This window comes from Vipera berus, assembly GCF_964194415.1.
Source record: "Vipera berus genome assembly, chromosome: 4".
Classification (NCBI taxonomy): domain Eukaryota; kingdom Metazoa; phylum Chordata; class Lepidosauria; order Squamata; family Viperidae; genus Vipera; species Vipera berus.
The window spans coordinates 122,588,517-122,609,406 of NC_138206.1; the positions used below are offsets into that span (position 1 = coordinate 122,588,517).

Sequence of the window (20,890 nt, forward strand, 5' to 3'; positions counted from 1 at the left end):
CACAAAAGGGGATTACACCACACACACACACACACACACACACACACACACACACACACACACACACGGGGTGTTGCAACCGTCATAAACATGAACCAGTGGCCAAGCATCTGAATTTTGATCACCTGACCCATGGGGATGCCACAACAGTCATAAACTGTGAAAAACGGTCCTAAGTCCCTCTTTTTTCAGCACCGTTGCAACTTTGGATGGTCACTAAATGTACTGTTGTAAGTCGGGGACTCCTTGTATTTTGCACGGTGGCCTTCTGGTTAAGAAATCCAGTCGACATTTGTTTTTAAAAAATGCTTTTGGGTTTAAGTGGTCCAACTTCTAATTCCTGAGCGTGGACAGCTCTGCTCCTCTGGATGGTACGAGGGACAATGGGAGGGCCTGCCCGCTTTTGCAGAAGGGAAGGAAGCCAGGATTCTTGGGATAACCTGGTTGCAGGAAAAAGCAGGACTCAAAACTCTTCCCGTGATCTTGAGGCAGCCTTGGACCATGTTGGCTTCTATCGGGGGGCTGATCAGCAGGGAGAAACAGAGGCTGTGGGGGGACAGGCCCGACATGGGAAACATGAATAGGGAAACATTCTCTCTCTCTCTCTCTCTCCTTCACTTTCTCCCTTTCTCTTTCTCTCTTTCTCTCTTTCTTCTCTCTTTTTCTTTTCTCTTTCTCTTCACTTTCTCTCTCTCTTTCTCTCTCTCAACATTAAGACCATTCAATGAAAACTGACTGAAAGCAAAATTAGAGGAGGTCAAAGAAAGGACTTTTTCAGACAACACTTATTTACGAATGAAGGCGAATCGACGTGTCCCAGGATAACGTTGCAGGATCCAGTCTGGGCCAGTCTCTGGGACCGGAAGCTTTTGTCTGCCGGAGCCCCCACCCTCAGGGGGAAGTTATCAGGGAAACGTTTAAGTTTATTGAATTTATATACCGCCCTTTTCCCGTAGGACTCAGGGCGGTTTACAAGGTAATTAAAAACGTCAATACAATACAAAAGTTAAAAACAATTAAAAATAATTAAATTTGATCCCTGAAAAATATAAAACCCCCAATTAAAAACTCTCAGCCTGGGCCAGAAAGCTCAAAGAGCCAGGTCTTCAGGTCCCAGCAGAATGAGTGAAGGTCAGGGGCAGTCCTAAGCTCCGCGGGCAGCTGGTTCCAAAGGGCAGGCGCACCCACTGAGAAGGCCCTCCCCCTGGGTGTTATCCGCCGGCAATCTTTTACCGGTGGCACCCTGAGAAGACCCTCCCTGTGGGAGTGCACAGGACAATGGGAACTTGATGCCGGCAGCAGGTGTTCCCTCAGATATCCCGGACCCAAGCCATTTAGGGCTTTATAGGTCATCACCAGCACCTTGAATCTCACCCGGAGGGCAACAGGGAGCCAATGCAGCTTGCGGAGTAGAGGTGTTACATGGGAGTATCGGGAAAACCCCATCACAACTCGCGCAGCCGCATTCTGCACCAGCTGGAGCCTCTGAGTGGTCCTCAAGGGCAGCCCCATGTAGAGAGCGTTGCAGTAGTCTAACTGGGAGGTCACAAGCGCACGGGTGACTGTGCGTAGGGCATCTCGGTAGAGACACCTCCCTGAGGATGGGGGCTCGGGCAGAAAAGCTCCGGAGACTAAAGCTCTGGTCCCCGTGACCGATTCAGATTGGATCCTGCAATTCTGGAACTGATCACAAGACACAACGATGCCCCCTAAGTTAGATGAAATTCAAGGAGGGCAGCTAGATTCTGAAGACTCAAAATTATTCAGAGTCCCGGGACCATCTGGTTGTCTGCTATAAAAAAAAAGTAGTATTTGGCTTGATCCAGAAGGCCTGTCCTTATAATTTTAAATGTTTCCACTTCTTCCCCTGGGCCCAGGAAGCGCTAAGTGTATTAAAAAAACAGCACGGATGTGGTCCCTTCCTTGTACGCACACCTTCATATGAATTATGAGCTGCATCGGTGAAAACAGGTTCATCTCTCTCTTTTCTTACTGTAAAGAGAAGCAGTTTGGGGAGTGTTCTCGTGATTTAAATCTATTTTACCTCCCATGTTAACGTAACATCATGCAGAATCCAAGAAACCATTAAGGTCAGTCAACCAGGAGGTTGTAAGACTTTAAGGCCATTCTTTAAACAAAAGTTGAGTTCCCAGAAACAGCAAAATTAGGATAAATCCATATTCTCCATAAAGTGACTTGGTAACCTGCTTAATCCTTCTCTAGGTCTAAGAAACCAGGAGGATGAAGGGAAGGTATAGGGCAGGGGTAGGCCACCTCAGCTCTTTTATGACTGGTGGACTTCAACTCCCAGAATTCCTCAGCCAGCCACATTGAGGGGAAAGGGAGAGGTTTCCGAGCTGAGCCATGTTGGCTCAGGAATTCTGGGAGTTGAAGTCCACGAGTCATAAAAGAGCCGAGGTGGCCTACCCCTGGTATAGGGATATAGGGGAACAGTGATCTTGTATCTACTTTCTGTTACCTGTCTCTTGAGGGGAAACTTGGAGACCTTCTGAACGGCGGTGGCGTTTATAGCTTTTTTGGCCGGCCTTTTGATTTTATAAATCACCACCATCACTGCCACCAGGATGGAAAGCGCAAAGGCGATCCCGTAGCTGAGGATCCCTGCGTAAAACGAGCTGGAATCCTGTCTCGCAACCCGTTTTTCTGCTGGAGAAGGAGAAACGTGTATTAGGAACCAGGAAAATGGCAGCCTGACCATATTCTGATGTATTTCACTATAGCTCACGTCCAACCTAAAAGACACGACGGCAAAAAAAACAACTCATGACACGGGACTAAATAGCTGTGATTTCCAAATTTCTTAAATTTGAGGATCGACTTTTGTGCAGGAAGGTTTTCAACAAATGAGATGGGAAGCTCTCTCTTCTGAGAATCCATCGGCTTTCTCCACTGGATCCTTTATTTAGGAGCAGCCGTTTAAATACGGAAAGCAACACATGGGTTGACGTTCAAGTGCAATTAACCCGCGAAATAATGCCAAATAAATGTAGACTAGAAGAATAATGCTGAGGTGCAAAATTTCCGTTTGTGTTGCAGCACTGGAGGAGGAGCAGTCTGGCCTTTCTGAGCTGGCAGCCAACAGACTTTTCGGGGTTGGGGCAGGGAATGGCATGATTTAATTTGGGATCGCGTGACTCATTGGTGCAAATGATGAAAGGTCCTCCCTGCCAAGAGACACCCCAAGGCAGAAGAAGGGGTGGGGTGGGGGTGTGAGGCAACAGGCCTTCTTCTGGTCCACCTTGTGAGAAATTGACTACGGAAGCTGAGAGCCACAAATGACTCACAGAGCTTCCCAGAACAAGGTTTATGTTTTCCAAATTAAATGTGGGCACAATTCAGCCAGTGAAACTTGGACTCCAGAAAGAGGAAACCACTCCATATATTGAACATTTTAGCATTCATAAATGCCCCAGCGTGTAAGCCTTGTGTGAAACAAAGACTTCTGAACTTCTCAAAGGCACCCCCGGGAGAGACCAAAAAGTCACCGTGGGCTTTGCAACTCTTCAGCCGAATCCGTGGCAGCCTCTTTCTTCTCACTCACTTGTAGCTGTCTAAAAATCAGTGCTGCATCCACAACCGTGTAAGAGTTCTGAAAAGGGCACCACCAGGGCTCCCAAGCTGGAGAAAGGCTAATTGTTCGCGCTTACTCCAGAGTAGAAATGTGTTATTTATCTCCACTTATCATGAGTTGCATGAAATGACATGTGCATTTTGGCCCCTGAAAAGGAATCATCTGGGCCCCAAAGGCAAAGATGCATCGCCTGCTCAAGAGTTGCACCTTGGCGCATAGGGCTCTCTGCCCTTCAGAGGCAAAAGGGGAAAGGAGACCAAGCAGAAATACCTGGTAATACCGTCAGCCAAGCAGAATGGTGTGAATAACCAATAGAATTCCCCGCCAGGCAAGTATATTCCCCGGCGTCTTCAAAAGTAACATTCTGCAAGGACAGAATTTCTAGCTCTTTATCCGTTTTGTTAACACCTGCTGTCTACGGAGGAAAGAACAAAACAAAAAGAGAGATAGGAAAGGAAGAAGGAGAACAGAATAAGCAAAATTCCCAGAAAAGATCACCCAGACAAATTTCACAAGCAGATGGCGACTGAAAGAGCCTCTGTGACTTGTCCTGGTTCCCTTGCACAACCGGGTGGGGGGGAATGGAGGGGGGGGGGTTGTTTCCAAAGCAATCAGCTCCCTTCACCAGCCTCTGACTCTGTCCCACTAAGGATGCATGCAGGCCAAAGCGTCCGAACGAAAAATTCCCTTCACAATGCGACTGTCTCCGGGTTAGGAGGGCGAGGAGGAGGAGGAGGAGGGGGGGCGGAGAGAAAGAAGAAGGGGGAGGGAAGACGCCCAGACAAGCAGGAAGGATCAAGACAAGTGGGCAGAGTTAAACGTGGCTTTAAGAGAAAAGCTTTTAATGCTTTAATTTGCAGAATTCATCCAGAGGTTGGTTTGGTTTGGGTGTTTTTTTTCCCCATCCAGAAAAACCTTAAAGGTAAAGGTAAAGGTTCCCCCGCACACGCGTGCTAGTCATTTCCGACTCTAGGGGCCGGTGCTCATCTCCGTTTCAAAGTCGAAGAGCCAGCGCTTGTCCGAGGACGTCTCCGTGGTCACGTGGCCTTCATGACTAGACGCCAAAGGCGCAGGGAACGCTGTTACCTTCCCACCGTAGCGGTCCCTATTTTTCTACTTGCATTTTTACGTGCTTTCGAACTGCTAGGTTGGCAGAAGCTGGGACGAGTAACAGGCGCTCACTCTGTTACATGGCACTCGGGATTTGACCCGCCAAACTGCTGACCTTCTGATCGACAAGCTCAGCATCCTAACCCACTGAGCCACCGCGTCCCTAGAAACCTTAACTTCTCTTAAATCTGCTAGGAAGGCTTCAGTACTTCCGTTTTGGGGGGTTTTCATTTTGTTTTTTTGGAAAGGCACTGAAAACCAGGAAGGAGGGCTTCGAAACGGGTGGCTTGGGTGGAGAAGGATTTCAGCGGGAAGGCCTGGCCACGGCCCTTCCAAAGTGAGCTTGATGGATCGTGAAAAGAGGAGACGGAGAACTTGGTCACACAAAGAGCCGGTTAATAACACAACGGGGAGGAAGAGGAGTTTCAAAGACAGCCATTAATGTGGGAATTTTTCTGAGCGAATGATTCATAAAGCATTTCGTTATTCTAAAAGTTAGGGGGGGGGGGGAAGCCAAAGTCATCATCTCAAAGACAGGGCAGAGGAGAGAAGGAAAAAACAAAAACAGCCCAAGATGGATATTAATGGTAACGCCTAGCAGTTTGAAGCTGTTTCGGTTCGTTCGTGCAGCTGCGAAGCCTCTGGGACAGAGTTGAGGAATTACCTGGTTCTGGTTTGTGAATGTGGAGCCAAAATGATTTTTCGGCTCTGCCTACGAAATTGTTGGCTCTACAAAGATATTCGCCTTCATCTTGTTTGGTCACATTGAACAGATTTAGGTTAGCATCGGCTTCAGCGTTTTTACTGATCCAGGACTGCAGAATAGACAAAAACTTGAACTTCAGTAACCCAACCATCTCTCTCCGTCACACGTCAGACAGACAGGGCTGACTAGCTCTCACTCAGCTTGGGTTTGTGTGTGTGTGTGTGTGTGTGTGTGTGTGTGTGTGTGTGACTATTTTGGTGGAACGCCCATGTTGAAAAAGGACGGCTTCTTTTTTTTTCAATATTTTATTAATTTTTTAAAGTCACAAACGCTTAATATTTTATCAGCAACATATTGCCTGGGTTCCAATGTTTAGCTTACTAATCTATGTTAAACTCCTTTCTCTCTGCCTCGTTTTTTCTAGCCATTGATAAAATGTACCCCACGGTTCTAAAATATTCTAAGTCTTCTTTCTCTTTCATTTTCAGTGCCAATCTGTCCATTTCTGCACAATCTAAAATCTTCTTAATTATCTCTGCCTCCACTGGTAATTCTTCATCTTTCCAATGTCGAGCAAATACAATCCTCGCTGCGGCCAACCCACGTAACATTAAGTATACACATTCCTTCTCATAATTTCCTACCATTATACCTAACAAAAAATAATTCTAGCTTAAAATCTACGTGTTTTTTAGACATTTTCTCTAGCCATGTACACATGCTTGAGCAAAATCTTTTGGCTTTAGGGCACGTCCACCAAAGCCGACAGCCCGTGCCTGGTTTTAGGATGGCTTCTTCTTGGTGCTGGAGTCCACCCTGAAGCGCTGGAGAGGGAGGTGGTGGCCGAGCCTCCTGCTTGGACACGTCGAGGAGGAAAGGCCCACCTGCTCTCCACCCCATGGGTCTCACCACCCAAGTCTTTTGGCTCCTGAAAAAGTTCCTCTAGCTCAGGGGGGTAGGCAAGCTTGGCTCTTTTATGACTCTCGGGAATTCTGGGAGTTGGAGTCCACGACTCATAAAAGAGCCAAGCTTGCCTACCTCTGCCCTAACTGGAATCTGCTTTTTAATCCCTTGAATCCATTTTTTTTTCAAATTCTGCACTCTCACGTGACTTTCTTCTCTGAGGGATCCTATGCAGATATCTAAAGAGGGTTAGCTTCACTCCCCTCCACCTTCTTTTTCCAAGGCCAAGGCAACTCTTCAGTCTCCTTCCACAGCCGCCCATTTCTAACCTTTTATTACCCTCACGGTCTTTCTTTTTTTAAAATTGTATTAAATATATGAAATACAAAGGAAAGTCTTTCTCTAAACTTGTCCTAGTTTGCTTTAATTCCCTCGTGAAGTGGGGTGAACAGAACCATATATATATATATATATATATATATATTTTAAAGCTTCTATTGTACACCTGAGGATCGCATTTCCCTGTTTTGCGGTCCTATCACAGGTAGGTAATCCCAGACTTAAAACCATTAGTTTAGCAACTGTTTGAAGTTATATCGGCACTGAAAAAAAGTGACTTACAACCTGTCCTTGCACTTATGACCGTCGTAGCATCCCCGTGGTCATGTGATCAAAATTCGGATGCTTGGCAACCAGCACGTACTTACGACGGTTGCAGCATCCTGGGGTCACGTGACCAGCCGTTTGTGACTTTCCCAGCCGGCTTCCAGCAAGCAAAATTAATGGGGTGGGGGGAAGAGCCGGATTCATTTAATAACCATGTGATTCACTTAACACCTGCAATGATTTGCTTAGCAACCGTGGCTAAAAAAGGTCATAAAACCAGATGCAACTCTCTTCACAACCACTTGGGTTAGCAATGGAAATTCTGGCCCCGTTGTAGTCATAAGTTGAGCACAATCTGTACTTGTAGCTGGACATGTTCAGTTTGCAATTATTGAAAATGAAAATGATTCTTACAAACACTACGACCAAGTGGTATTAGGATATGGCTGCAAAAAAATGTACCCCCTCATCCTATACCTGTTTCCAAAAAAGAAGACCTCTCTATTTGTCTCCGATTATTATATTATTATTTTCTGCCTATTCCCCTATCCCGGGGGTCTGCAACCTTGACGACTTTAAGACTTGTGGACTTCATAGCTGGCTGAGGAATTCAGGGAGATGAAGTCCACAAGTTTTAAAGTTGTCAAGGTTGCAGACCCCTGCCCTATCCTATTGCAATAACTCTTTCAATTTTAATTATTTCCTCCAGAGTACAAATCTGGCAAGCATCTTCTCCACCATCAAAACACCAGCTCCAGGAACAAGCCTGGTAGTACCCCAACCCAGATATTTGATGCTAGTTTAATGAAGAAGTAACCAATGAGATTCTTTTGAGCATGGGGTCAACACAGCTGGGCTTCCACTGAATTGTCCCATCGTTCTGATTTTAACCTAATTTGCTAATTCGAGTGTCATTGGTCAATTCTTAGGCTGTAATCAAGAGGGACCTACTGCATTCCCATGATCTAGTAAAGCCGTTAGTGGATTAAAGAATGAGCTACCCTTAGTCTTGCAAGATTTATTCTTGATAATTATTAAGGATGGAATTCAAAGGTGCCCACAGAACCAAAGACTTTATGATCTGTTCAGGAGCTTCCTGAATATTGATACCAATCAATCTATGCTCAATGGTCTATGACTCTTCCTTTCCTCCTTTTTTGGAGATAAAGGTGATTTTGTATTCTCCAATATCTATAATGTCTATATTCAGAGAACATCTCATTCACAGACCAATTATGGAGGTCAGCAAGGCATCTCATATGGCTCTGCTAAGGAACTACATCAGGGGGTTTTTGGAGAGCAATCTTGTCTTGCTGCTTGTGTGAAATTTGATCTTGAAAGGTGAAGATCCTTTTGGGAAGGCGAAAGTGCTGGGAAACAGCTGCCCCCACCTATGCAAATAATCCTTACATTAATTCTGGGTGGTGATCCAGAGTTATTATCTTCCCTATTGTAAAGCCTGGCAACCAGCAGTGTCTTAAGCATGCAAACTAGTTTGTGATAAATGCTCAGATTTACATCAAGCCTTTCCCAAGGTGCTTTTCCAAAAGTCAACTGGACTTTCTTGTTTTTTTCCTTGAAAACTTTTCCCTTCTCATCCAAGAAGCCTCTTCAGTTCTTTCCGTTTTCAAGGAAAAACCCAAGAAAGTCCAGTTGCCTTTTGGAAAAGCACCTTTGGGACAACCATGACCTGGATGATGGAGAATCTCCATGGACACCAAAGCTTTCCCAATTTGTGGTCCCATCCCCCCCAGACGTGGTTATATGGTCGGTTCCTCTGCAGGATTAAACCCTGGTTTTTCCGACAAGATTTTCAGCGGCTCTCAAGGTTAATCTGATAGCGGTGGTTACGAGTGACTTCCTGTAAGTAACTGCTCATTCTAGTAGGGGTTCCAAACTTAAAAGACTCATGTAGCGGTGTACCAACCTTTAGGACAGAGACGTAAGGAGTCCCATCTGGCCCGTATTTGCTTCCATTGACTTCCACATGTTTCAACCACTGGATGTGAGGCTGAGCATCGCTGTACACTTTGCAGTGGAATTCCACATTGCTCCCAATGACCACCGTTTGATTGGCAGGCAATCCTGCCTGGAGAATAGGGCGGTGGGGCGATCTTTCTGCATAACGGAAAGGACGCTTACTTATTATGGGCAATGAATAAACCCCTCTCCACAACATCTGTCCAGCAAAAGGTCCTTGTTCGCACGCCACAACGCTGCTAACTTTCGCAAGAGCCTAGGTGACCATGATACCCAGGTGCAATATAACATTTGCTTGCGTAAGCCATTACTCAATTCCTTTATTAAACATGGAAATGGAAAGGTGGATTAAAACTGGCATGAAAAACCACAAAACACAGGGTTGCCTTGCTCAGTCTGGCTTCCTAAATGGGCAACAAGCTTTGCTATCATCAGCTACCATCGTCGATGTATTAGAAGGAGAATAAAATGGAGGTAGCAAACTCTTCCGGAGCAGCCGGTAGGTGTAACTTTTGAAACACTTTTGGCGAGATACTGATTTTATCAGTTGGATTAAAATGCAGCCTCTGAATTCATTGGCTGGAATGACCACCATTGGATTCATAGGTTTTCCTGCCTGAGCATGGGGTTGGACTAGATGACTTCCAAGGTCCCCTCTAACATTGTTATTGTTATTATATCTTCATCCATTTTGATATCTCCTACAATTCAACAAGGAGGTTCTTCTCGAATTGCGCCTTGGAGGTGTTTTATTCACAGTCAAAGAAAATTCAGGATATAGTGGAAAATAAAAAGCTATTATTATATGCAGACTTTCCCTACATTTGTCAGTATTGCTCTGCCCCTCAATAAATGATCAATTCAATAAATTGTAGTATATCTTAATATGCTTCCAGATCTAGAGTATCTGAGGAAACTTGTAAGAAATCAACATTTTTAAAAAAAATTATGAATCCTCTTAAATGCTTGGAATATGTCCCGATATTATTTGTATTTTTAACACTCTAAACAATATGAAATTTATACTGATATGAACAGCTTATACGGACTAATAAAAATAGTTAAAATGAAGATGGAATCTGCATTGATGCATATAGTCAAGAGTAAGCCCTATGTTAATTCCTCATTGATATTTAAGGAAACTCATTGAGAAAGGTTTTATGGGACAGATATTTCCCATCCAGTTTTCTTTATCCAGGCAATTAAAAAAACACTTCTTTATATAGAAGTAATAATTTAAAGAAGGGGTTTGCAGAACAACAGGGCACTAACTGGGGACTACCTCTATGTACAGTTTTTAAAATTATATGTGCATTAATTTTTAGATTATTTTTCCTCTGAGATAGAGATATGGTTTGGTCCTTTTTTATTACTTGCCACCAGGAAAATACTGCTTCCTCTAAATTCTGAAATTGAGGCTGCAGAGAAATTAGCATACTAATTGCATGCAGCAAATCTACTTTCCAATTGTTTTTCCAACTTCAGAAGTGGAGCAACCGAGAGGAATTCCTTCTTTCGTCAAGAGGGTGTAGTCTGGGACAGATGGGGAACAGCTGTCCATTCTGCCGAATGCCCAGGGGCACCACATGGTTCTTGGAGACCAAGTTTAAAACAACACTTACCAAGAACATCGAGTTGGTAAGTATGCCAAATTACACCGTACTTGTTCTGGACCACACAGGTGTAGTTGCCTCGGTCTGACGGAACAACGCTCTCCATAACCAGACTCCACTGCTGATGCCGCAGCTGCCGAAGGAAAAGAAAGATCAGCAGGAGCTCGCCTTGGTCCTTCAGAAAATGACCTAGCAAGAACATCCTTTTCCTAAGATTGAAATGCGGTGGGCCTCTCTCTCCCACGTACTCCAGAAACAGGGCTGGAACTAGACGCCCTTCCCCAATTTCAGAATGAGAACCCAACAAGACAATTCTGAGAGCAGAAGTCCACAGTAATGGGTGGAAGATCGTTAAAGGGAGATCCAACTTTAGAAGTAAGGAGACATTTCCTGACAGTGAGAACAATCAGCCAGTGGAATAGCTGGCCTCCCAGAGTTGTGGGTGCTTCATCACGGGAGGCTTTCAACAGTAGACTGGACAACTAATTGATCAGGAGGGTAACCTGTCCCTTCCATGTTCAATGTTCTAAAGTAGCCAATGTTGGGAAACCCCGATCTAGACTATGTTCCCTCATTTGCAGCATAAAGATATTAACTGCAGACATGCTAATGAACACCCACAGCATCTTGGCACATTCACAACAACTTTCCATAATATCCATAATAACTCTTGTGTGTTTTCTTGAATAATACAACCCAAGTGGATGAAAATTATGAAACCAACTGCCATACTTGAATTTATGTTAGAAGTTGGATTTATGTTGGAAAACCTAATACTTGCATTTAAGGAAGTTCACATTAACATATACTATATAATAAGTAAATATCTGTCTGTGTCTGTCTGTCTGTGTCTGTCTGTCTATCTATCTATCTATCTATCTATCTATCTATCTATCTATCTATCTATTCAGAATAACAGTCAGAGGGGAACTTGGAGGTCTTCTAGTCCAACCCCCTGCTCAAGCAGGAAACCCTATACCATTTCAGATCAATGTTTGTCCAGTCTCTCTCTCTCTCTCTGTATCTCTGTATCTCTCCCTCCCTCTCTCTCTCTCTCTCTCTCTGTATCTCTCTTTCTCTCTCTCCATCTATCAACCCACAGATGGGCTCATTAAATAGATCACCTTCTTTCTACATCAACATTCTACATTTATTGCTGGTGTAACCTCTGGGTCCAATCTACAAGTTTCTAAAGCATCTGGTGCATTTCAAGAATAACTTCAAAGCAACTCATCAGCCTTCTGAGTTTCAATATGCAAATAGGGGGCGGGGTACACTTATTTATCCTAAAAGGCCTAAGTTCCATCAGAGAAAAACCAAGGCCAGCTCTGGCCACGAGCAAGCAAGATGGGTGGTCACCAAAAGCCACCCACGCATGAGGACCTACTTTAATGCCTCCAATACGGTGCTCCCCTTTGAATTCTTTGCCATTTTTCAGCCAGTATATGGAAGGAAGCGGCTTGCCAGCTGACGGGCACCGGAAACGAACAGTATTGGCAGCCGGCACCGCCAAAAGCTTCTTTTCCATTCTGTCACGATGGGTCCAATAAGGCGCCACTGCGGATACAAAGCAGAATGAGAGAGGTCAGCTGAGAAAGACGGGGGGTCTTCAGCTTCTGAGTTAGTGGGTCTTCTCTCCACCAGCTTCCTATCAGGGATGGCCTTCTAAATTGAACTGAACAGCAGCTCTCAGCAGTCCTTAGTACAAGGGTCCCCAACCCCCGGGCCACGGACCAGTACCGGGCCGCAGCATGCCAGTAGCCGATCCGCACAAACAAGCAAAGTCCCATCCAAGAGGTGCAGGCAGTACATGAAACCAGGCCCCCGTCTGGTCCGTGAAAACAAACCCCCTCTCCATAGAAGCGGTCCCTGGTGCCCAAAAGGTTGGTGGCCTCTGCCTTAGCAGCAGAATCAAAACTGAAGGATGATATGGGTTTGGAGGAGTACACGTTACCCAACCTTGGGTAAAATGACTTCTCCGTGGGCTCAATTAGGCGTAGGATGAAGATGAGAAGAGCAGCTTTAGAGAATGCACCACAGGCCACTTGAAAAGCCAAATGTCTGTGGAGATTCTCAGTCATCCAGATCAGGGTTGTCCCAAAGGTGCTTTTCCAAAAAGCAAGTGGACTTTCTTGGTTTCATCTCTGAAAACATTTTGCTTCTCATCCAAGAAGCTTCTTCGGTTCTGCGGATCCAATCTGGGTCGGTCACCAAGTCCGAAGGTTTTGTCTTCCAAGCTTTTGGACCGGAGCCCATCTTCGGGGGAAGGTCTCTCTCTTCAGTGCTGACTGAAGCCAAACTTTTTCGAAGAAAAAAACCAAGAAAGTCCAGTTGCCTTTTAGAAAAGCGCCCATGAGGTGGCCAAAAAGCCAAAATCACAGAAAACAAACTGCCTTTTTTTCCTTTCGGGGTTGGTACAAACAAATGGATGACTAGTAAGTTCACTCAAGTAGAGGATTGCACTGCATTCTACAGCACAACCGTGAAAAATGACGGAAGGAAAAACTATCATGGCTAAAGGGAGACATTCCACATTTCCATTGCATCTCACAATTTTGTCTATATTCTGTCTAAAGCAGGGGTAGGCCACCTTGGCCCTTTTGTGACTCGTGGACTTCAACTCCCAGAATTCCTCAGCCAGCATGGCTCAGCTTGGAAACCTCTCCCTTTCCCCTCAGCGTGGCTGGCTCAGGAATTCTGGGAGTTGAAGTCGATTGCCCTAATTCAGGGGTAGGCCACCTTGGCCCTTTTGTGACTCGTGGACTTCAACTCCCAGAATTCCTCAGCCAGCATGGCTCAGCTTGGAAACCTTTCCCTTTCCCCTCAGCGTGGCTGGCTCAGGGATTCTGGGAGATGAAGTCGATTGCCCTAATTCAGGGGTAGGCCACCTTGGCCCTTTTGTGACTCGTGGACTTCAACTCCCAGAAATCCTCAGCCAGCATAGCCAAGAGCCAAGGTGGCCTACCCCTGGTCTAAAGCATTGTCAGTGTATGTATTTAAGAAGCTGTCTCTATCAAAGGGGAGATCTGTAGATTTACAAAAACAAGCAAAACATCAGCTTTGGGCCTGCGGACCCTGAGCTCAACGTGACAATAAGTTGAAGCTTCTTTGCAAGAATAGGTTTCTGCCTTAGAGATTCTCTCAAGTCTTTCTCTACGAATGAAGCGAATCTGGCCGCAAAGTATGGGCGATGCACCTTACAGGCACGATAGCTTTTTTGCCATCATAGCTATCCCAAAGGTGCTTTTTCAAGAGGCCACTGGACTTCCTTCTTTCTCTTTGAAGACATTTCGCTTCTCATCCAAGAAGCTTCTTCAGCTCTCTTGGATGATTTATACTCCTTGAAGCCATGTGGTCATTAGTACTCTCTTGAAATCCTTCCACTCCCCACCATCCAGTCAGAGCTGAAGAAGCTTCTTGGATGAGAAGAGAAACGTCTTCAAAGGAAGACAAGGAAGTCCAGTGGCCTCCTGAAAAAAAAGCACCTTTGGGACAACCAGGACCTGGATGACTTGAGAACCTCAATAGACATTTATCATAGCTATCATAGAATAAAATTTCAGGCCAGGGATGCAAGTGACAAGAAGCTACCATGATCAAACTGTCATCATGTTCCTGAACGAACCCCACGAGTCAACAGAAGGAAATAAGCTTTCCTTTCTTTATCCCTTGGCGATCAAAACTGAATCTCAGATGATGGACAGGAAATGTGACCTTCCTGAGGCCAGAAGGTCGTGGGGTGGAGCCATCGGCCGGAGGGGGCAGCGAATCTGCTGAGTTGGCCCCAACAGTCCCAACAAAGAAAACGTTTGGGGCAGCTATAATCACCGGCAAGAGACCTTGCGGTGGGATTTGCCAATTAGGAGTCAATTCAGAGCACAGAGCCAAAGCAATTTCATGGGATGGTGGCTTCAGAGAATGGTCAGCAAGCACCAGAGTCCATCCCCACAATGAGCACAAAGCCACAAAGATTAGTTTTGCTGGCCGGACAAAATGCTGACAACATGGACACATCTGGACAGTCTGTCTCCTGCCCAATCGCAAAAACAACACAACATGCCATCTGCAGCTGAAGACCACGCAACCTACAGTTTTCTGAAGCCTACGGGAAAGACAAGACTAAGCAGCTAGAACAGGGCTAGGCAACCTTGGCTCTTTTATGACTCCATGCTGGCTGAGGAATTCTGGGAGTTGAAGTCCACGAGCCATAAAAGAGCCAAGGTGGCCTAGCCCTGGCCTCGAACATCTGCAGATGTTCAGCAAAACGTTAACAAGAAAACACTGAGAGGAGATGACCGAAATAAGAAAAACACTCGGCGAGAGCGTTTCAGAGATGACCTAGAAAATGCCCAAGGGGGGCAGGAAAACAATTTCCTTCCAAAATCTGGTTCCAAAACAAGGCTGGGCAATACAGAGTTTGGCTACGGCTTCCAGCATCTCAACATCAGACTGTCCAACCTGGTTTAGCAAATGACAGGGTTTCAGGGAGGGGAGCGAATTGTTTGTCCCAAGAGCCCCCTCTTGTCGTTTTTATCCCTAGTAGCTCTCCCCAAACAGTTCCCAAATGTTTCCAAACTTCCAAGCTTGTCCAGTACAGACCTCTCAGAAATAAAATAAAAAAGTATGGAAACGGAGGGAGGGGAAACCAAGAAAATGAAAAGTATTTATTTTTAAGAGTGCAACTTTACTAATGACCAGTCGGCCAACCTTAGTAGCACCAATATAACAAAAACGACTTCCTTGTCCCAAAGGTGCCTTTTTTCAGGAGGCCACTGGACTTTCTTGTTTTTCTTCGAAGACGTTTCGCTTCTCATCCAAGAAGCTTCTTCAGCTCTGACTGGATGCCTTTTAAAAAACAAAGGCCACTCTTTTGAAGACAGCAAAGTCCACATTTTGGACAGAGAGCACCGCTGGTTTGAAAGAGGGGTCAAAGAGGCCTTCTAGGTCAAAACTGAACAGCCCCCTCTCATCCATCTCCAGTCTACAACATGGGCCTTTTGACAGTTCCAAGAAGGCTCCACACCCATTTGCACCACAGGTAAACCTCCAAGTGGCCTCAAGGACTCTCTAAAAGAAGTCAAATGACCAGCTGTCTGCAAGGAGTATAAATCCTTCCATTCCCCACCATCCGGTCAGAGCTGAAGGAGCTTCTTGGATGAGAAGCGAAGCGTCTTCAAAGAAAAACAAGGAAGTCCAGTTGCCTCCAGAAAAAAAGCACCTTTGGGACAACCCTGACCTGGATGGCTGAGAATCTCCACAGACAAGGACTTCCTTGATTACAACAAGGTGTTGGCCAATGCTGCTATCACTGGATTTATGCACACAGTTTCGGCTAATCCACACCAACCTGCAGCCTGAAGCTTTAGGTCATGTTGCTACAAGCCATGCATGCAATAACTGCACACATGTGTACTACGTGACACAGCAATCAAGTCATTTCACAGGAGCCTGAATTTTGCAAAGCACCCCATCTCACTTGTTTGAACTCATCCCCGAGAAAGCCTTTTATTCTGAGATGTTATGCTTGCACTCTTTAATGGGATGTCCGAGGTTGCACCGGGGAACTAATCTGCGTTTTATGTGCAAGAGAGAGGACAGTAACAGACAGAGCCTCTTTTTTTCCAGTTTTGCAAACAGTTATCATTAAGCGAAAAACCTTTCTCCAGACTAATGCTGCCCAAGCATTCTGCTAATATTTAAAAAAATGAACGTTGTTTTTTTTTTTTAAAAAAGAGATCTATGCCTAAGGCAGGGGTTCTTAACCTTGGCAACTTTGAGGCATGCGGACTCCCAGAATACAACAGCCAGCTGGCTGGGGAATTCTGGGACTTGAAATCTACACGCCTTGAAAGATGCCAAGGTTGAGAAACACCAGCATAATCCCGGTGTCGAGGGAATAAATAAGAAGCAGGGAAGCAGGAGAAGAGAGGAAATAAGCTGACTGGGCTATTCAGCTTCCTGGCTCAGGAACTCTCCCCCCCCCCAAGCTCCATAGCTTTCATCCTCCCCGCTTTACTTCCTCTCACGGGGGAGGCATCTGTGGACCCCAGGCCCTTGCTGGCTTCTCCGACTGCTGCCTTCTAAGAGAGGGAGAGGCAAGGCGCCAGGGGCTCCCCTGTTCCTCAACGCTGGAACTCCAGCAGGTAAGTATCTACTCACAGGCCTGCGATGGGTGGGTGGGTGGGTGGCTAGCGGAGAGCAGGTTTTGCTCCCGCTCCCAATGCAGCAAGCGTTCTTACCGAGAGAGTCGGCAACACGCAAGGGAGAAATAAGGGAAGTATTTGTAAACGGTGCAAGCAAATTATTTTATTCTTAGCAAGGTTTTTAAAAAGGAATTTATACTCTGTCCACAAACTTTGGGGGAACGGAGGTCATTGTAAAGTTTGGCGTTTTAAAAAGAAGATACACAACTTGACTGACTCTCAGGTCTTGTAAACTGGAAGACAGCACAAGTTGAGTGACCCAGAAGGATTATTGTAAAGTATGGTGGCCTTACTAACTCTTAGCTGGTGGCTTACTACTAATCTCCTCCTTTGTGCCAATCCTTCCTTCCTCCCTCCCTTCCTTCCCTCCTTCCTCCCCTCCCATCCATCCATCCCTTTCACAGAGAGAGATGGAGCTCCAAGGACAGAAGACCGTCTCTAAACTCTCTTTGGGTGTTTTCTTGAGCAGATATTTTCTCCCAGGGGGGTGAAAGTCAACCCACCAGTCTTCCTCTCCACACCCTGGAACTCCTGACAGAGGTAAATGGAAAATGCTCTGCTGGGCGGATCTGATTCAACACCAGCTTCTACAAATGCTGGCTCTGTCAAGCTTTGCTTCCTCACATGACGCTTACCTCTGTCTTCAGAGTCGTCGTCTTCTTCATCGTCGCCTTCGTCTTCGTCATCACCCGATGATGGGGATTCTTGAAATGGAAAGAAGAACAGGTGAGAAATGTTTCTGGAAATAAAATTCTGAACATACCTTTGCCGAAAGTTTCGCAATCATCAGAACACGTCACTTGTGGGACCTCGGCAAATATTTTCTCAATAAGAAAAAGATCTTCTCCGTGAAGCTTTATTTCATTCATGGCCTCGTCACGAGTCTCCAAATATGACCAAGATACAAAATGTCAGCAAAAACTGAAGTTGATGCGTAAAGCACGGGGTCTTCTGTGCGCAGGGGTCAGACTAGAAGACCTCCAAGGTCCCTTCCTGTGCTTTATGTTCCAGCCTTCCCTAGCTGGGTCTTAAGAGGGCACTTTGTTTTGGAACCAATATTAGACCGAAATGCTTCTATTTGGGGTGCAAGTCAGCTCACCACGTTCTTTCCCCCGCCCCCATTTCATTTTTATTTTTTAATTCCCCTGCATATCCTCTCTTCCCCTTCTCAGAAAGCTGACTGCACAATGCCAGCCAGCCACCTGCTTCTCGCAGCTTAGGAAACCAACTTACAAAGGAATAAAATTAAACAATGTGCAATAAAATTAAGATCAAAATTGTAAGCATTCTAACTTGTAAGTTGTTCAGTTATACTTTCCATTTGGTTCGCATATTGTAGTGATTTGGCTTTCCAAATCTGGAATAAGCTAAACTTGTTTTAAATAGCCTTTCCCCCCGCCCTTTGTCCGTGTTCAGCACAAACATTGTTTTCATGAAGAAAAAAACCATCAGAATTGCCTGCAAAGGAAACGCAAGGCTGCCGAGTCCCAGTCCAACTCTCTGGACCAATTTCCATCTGTATGGTGGCCCGAAACTCTTTTCTGCAGCTGCCTAGCGAGAACATGTGAACGCATTTGCTTACAGAGGCTTTGGAAATATTTATTAAGAAACCTCCAACGCTCCCAGGAAGGGCATCACAGCAATATATTGTATAGCATTTCTTTGCTCTCTGTGTATGCTCACAGTCCCATTATGTCATGTAAAGTAAAAAAAGCTTCCATGGAGCATTTTTTTAATTTAAGCATTAGTTTTTCTCAGTTTGAAACAGTAATTTAGAAGTTGAAGGAGCTTAAGCTTCATAAAGATGTACTTAAAGTCCTGGGGAACTCCCAGTTTTGGAGACCAAATGCCCCCCAAAAAGGAGATTTGGTAACCTAGATAGGACAACTTTTATCTTTCTGTGCTTTGGCATGGGCCTATAGGTTTCCTCATTTTTTCCCACATAATGTAAATGTTTGGTTTGCCTACACCAGAGGCTTACTCTCTGTTGAGATCATGTTGCAAGAGGAAAGAGCGGATTCTATCTGCAAGCCTTCTAGTCAGCCCTGACCAGGCTCCTTTTGAATTACGTTACAATTTGGCTGCGAAACGTTTTGGAATAGTTACAGTGGTCGTTGGTGTAAAACAAAAGAATTTTAATTAAGCCAAAAGCAGGTGGAAGATCATTAAAGTGAGCAGCAACCTAGAGCTAAAGAGAAATTTCTCGGCAATTAGAACAATAAATCAGTGGAATGGAAGTTGCCTCCGGAAGTTGTGGGTCCTCCATCACTGGAGGTTTTTGAGAAGAGACCGGACAGCCATTTTTCTGAAATGGTGTGGGGTCTCCTGCTCGAACAGAGGGTTGGACTAGAAGACCTCCAAGGTCCCTTCCAACTCTGTCATTCTAATACTGCTGCCCTAAAGATCTGGGAAAAACCAAAATCCAGTAGAACTTGGGGCATCGCTCATTCTCTCAGAAGAGAAAATTGAGAAATCTGTTTAAACAAAGGTCCCTTCCCCCATGGAGCTGATAAAGTGATTAAATCAGGCCCTGAGTACATATTACGGGTGGCCTTCCTGCTCTCTTTCAGGTCTCAGAGCCTGGGCTTGTGCTACTCAGCTTCAAGACCTTTGTTCTGTTCGTGGTGCTTATCTTCCCGTTCTTGTTTACTTTCGCTGGAGTCAGGCAGGTAATGAGTGGCTCAGTGTGGTTTTGGCAGGGAGCAAGGCGGAAAGAAGAGGGAAGGCAACTTCCCCGAGGTCTCTGCTGATGGATGTGAACCCATCAGTTAGGAGCAAAGAAGCAGACGCCTCCAACCCAAAGGGTTGCCGAAATTCCCCACGGGAAACCTCCTCGTCAGGGTCGGACGGGATTAATTTATGAACGGGTTATCTTGGGATATGGCAAGGTTTCCTAACCAGTGAAAGTTGCAGCTGGCCGGACTTCAACTCCCAGAATTCTCAGCACCGGCCACCCCAAGTGTGGAATTCTGGGAACCGAAGTCCACATGAGTAGACGCCATCCCAGTTGGGAAACACTGGTGTAGGGCATCAAAAAGTAGATGATGGTCCTTTTCAGGGGTGCAATCTGCAGGGCTGTGAAATAATGGTGGGGCATCACTTGGGCAGTGGTGACCATCTTCATGACGTTTTGGACTCCATCCCCTGAAATGGCCCCATTATCAATTTATTCCCCATCTCTCTCTCTTTCCTGGAGGTTAAAAACTCCCAATGGATGGGCAAGGGGGCTTTTGAGAGGAAAGTGCTTCCTATTTTATCCCTCCGCAGAAATGTCCCTCCCCCTTTTTTTAAATCTCCCCTCCCCCAGGGACTCAGATGGAGGAGCTTTAAGCTGAAAATTAAACCAAGTGGGTATCTGCTACTAAAGTCCACGTTGAACAACTACTGTCTATCAAATATTAATTTGATACAATCCTTTGCACGTTACACGAGATCCAGGGTGCAGCAATAAAACGGGATTTGGGGGTGATGGTCGCACGTTTCCACTGGCCAGCACTGCTTTGACGCAGTCTCTCCAATGAAATGTGGGAAAAGCCTTTATTTACAGTCCCAAGGCTGCTTTTTCAGCTATGACTTTTCTAGGAACCAAAATAATTTATACAGTCGTATCTGGGAAGCCAAGGAAATTCATTAAAAGCAGATTATGCTAATGTAAAGGTATTGATACCAGTTGCAAATTGTGGGCTCCTCCAGGGCAGGCAACCCTCCTCAGCTGTGCTCTGATGAGAGCACTTGGGCTTAAGGCTAAGCGTCAGGCTTCCTTCTGCCTCCTGATTTTTTACAAGATGGTTTTAAATGTTTTAAAAGGAAAAAATTGTCTGAAATGGTACAGGGTTCCCTGCTGGAGCAGGGAGATGGACTAAAAGACCACCGAGGCCTCTTCCAGCTCTTTTATTCTGAGGCACCAGCTTCAGCATGACCCCAACCCCGTCCTTTCAAAACGAACAGGATGGCTGGCTGGACGTAACCTCGGGTAAAGGTAAAGGTTCCCCCGCACACGCGTGCTAGTTGTTTCCAACTCTAGGGGCCGGTGCTCATCTCCGTTTCAAAGCCGAAGAGCCAGCGCTTGTCCGAGGATGTCTCCGTGGTCATGTGGCCGGCATGACTAGACGCCAAAGGCGCATGGAACGCTGTTACCTTCCCACCGTAGCGGTCCCTATTTTTCTACTTGCATTTT

General features: G+C 45.6%; 1 protein-coding gene across 1 annotated transcript in view; it reads right to left on the reverse strand.

Annotated features, from left to right (window-relative positions):
• FGFR3 (fibroblast growth factor receptor 3) overlaps window positions 1-20,890 on the reverse strand; it is a 63,059-nt gene that overhangs the window by 13,352 nt on the left and 28,817 nt on the right. Inside the window, exons 3-8 of the mRNA XM_081328052.1 lie at window positions 17,349-17,417; window positions 11,898-12,067; window positions 10,520-10,643; window positions 8,845-9,035; window positions 5,367-5,517; window positions 2,480-2,667 (exon numbers count right to left, since the gene is read on the reverse strand). Coding sequence (XP_081184178.1) covers window positions 2,480-2,667; window positions 5,367-5,517; window positions 8,845-9,035; window positions 10,520-10,643; window positions 11,898-12,067; window positions 17,349-17,417 — 893 coding nt within the window. The remainder of the gene's footprint in view (window positions 1-2,479; window positions 2,668-5,366; window positions 5,518-8,844; window positions 9,036-10,519; window positions 10,644-11,897; window positions 12,068-17,348; window positions 17,418-20,890) is intronic.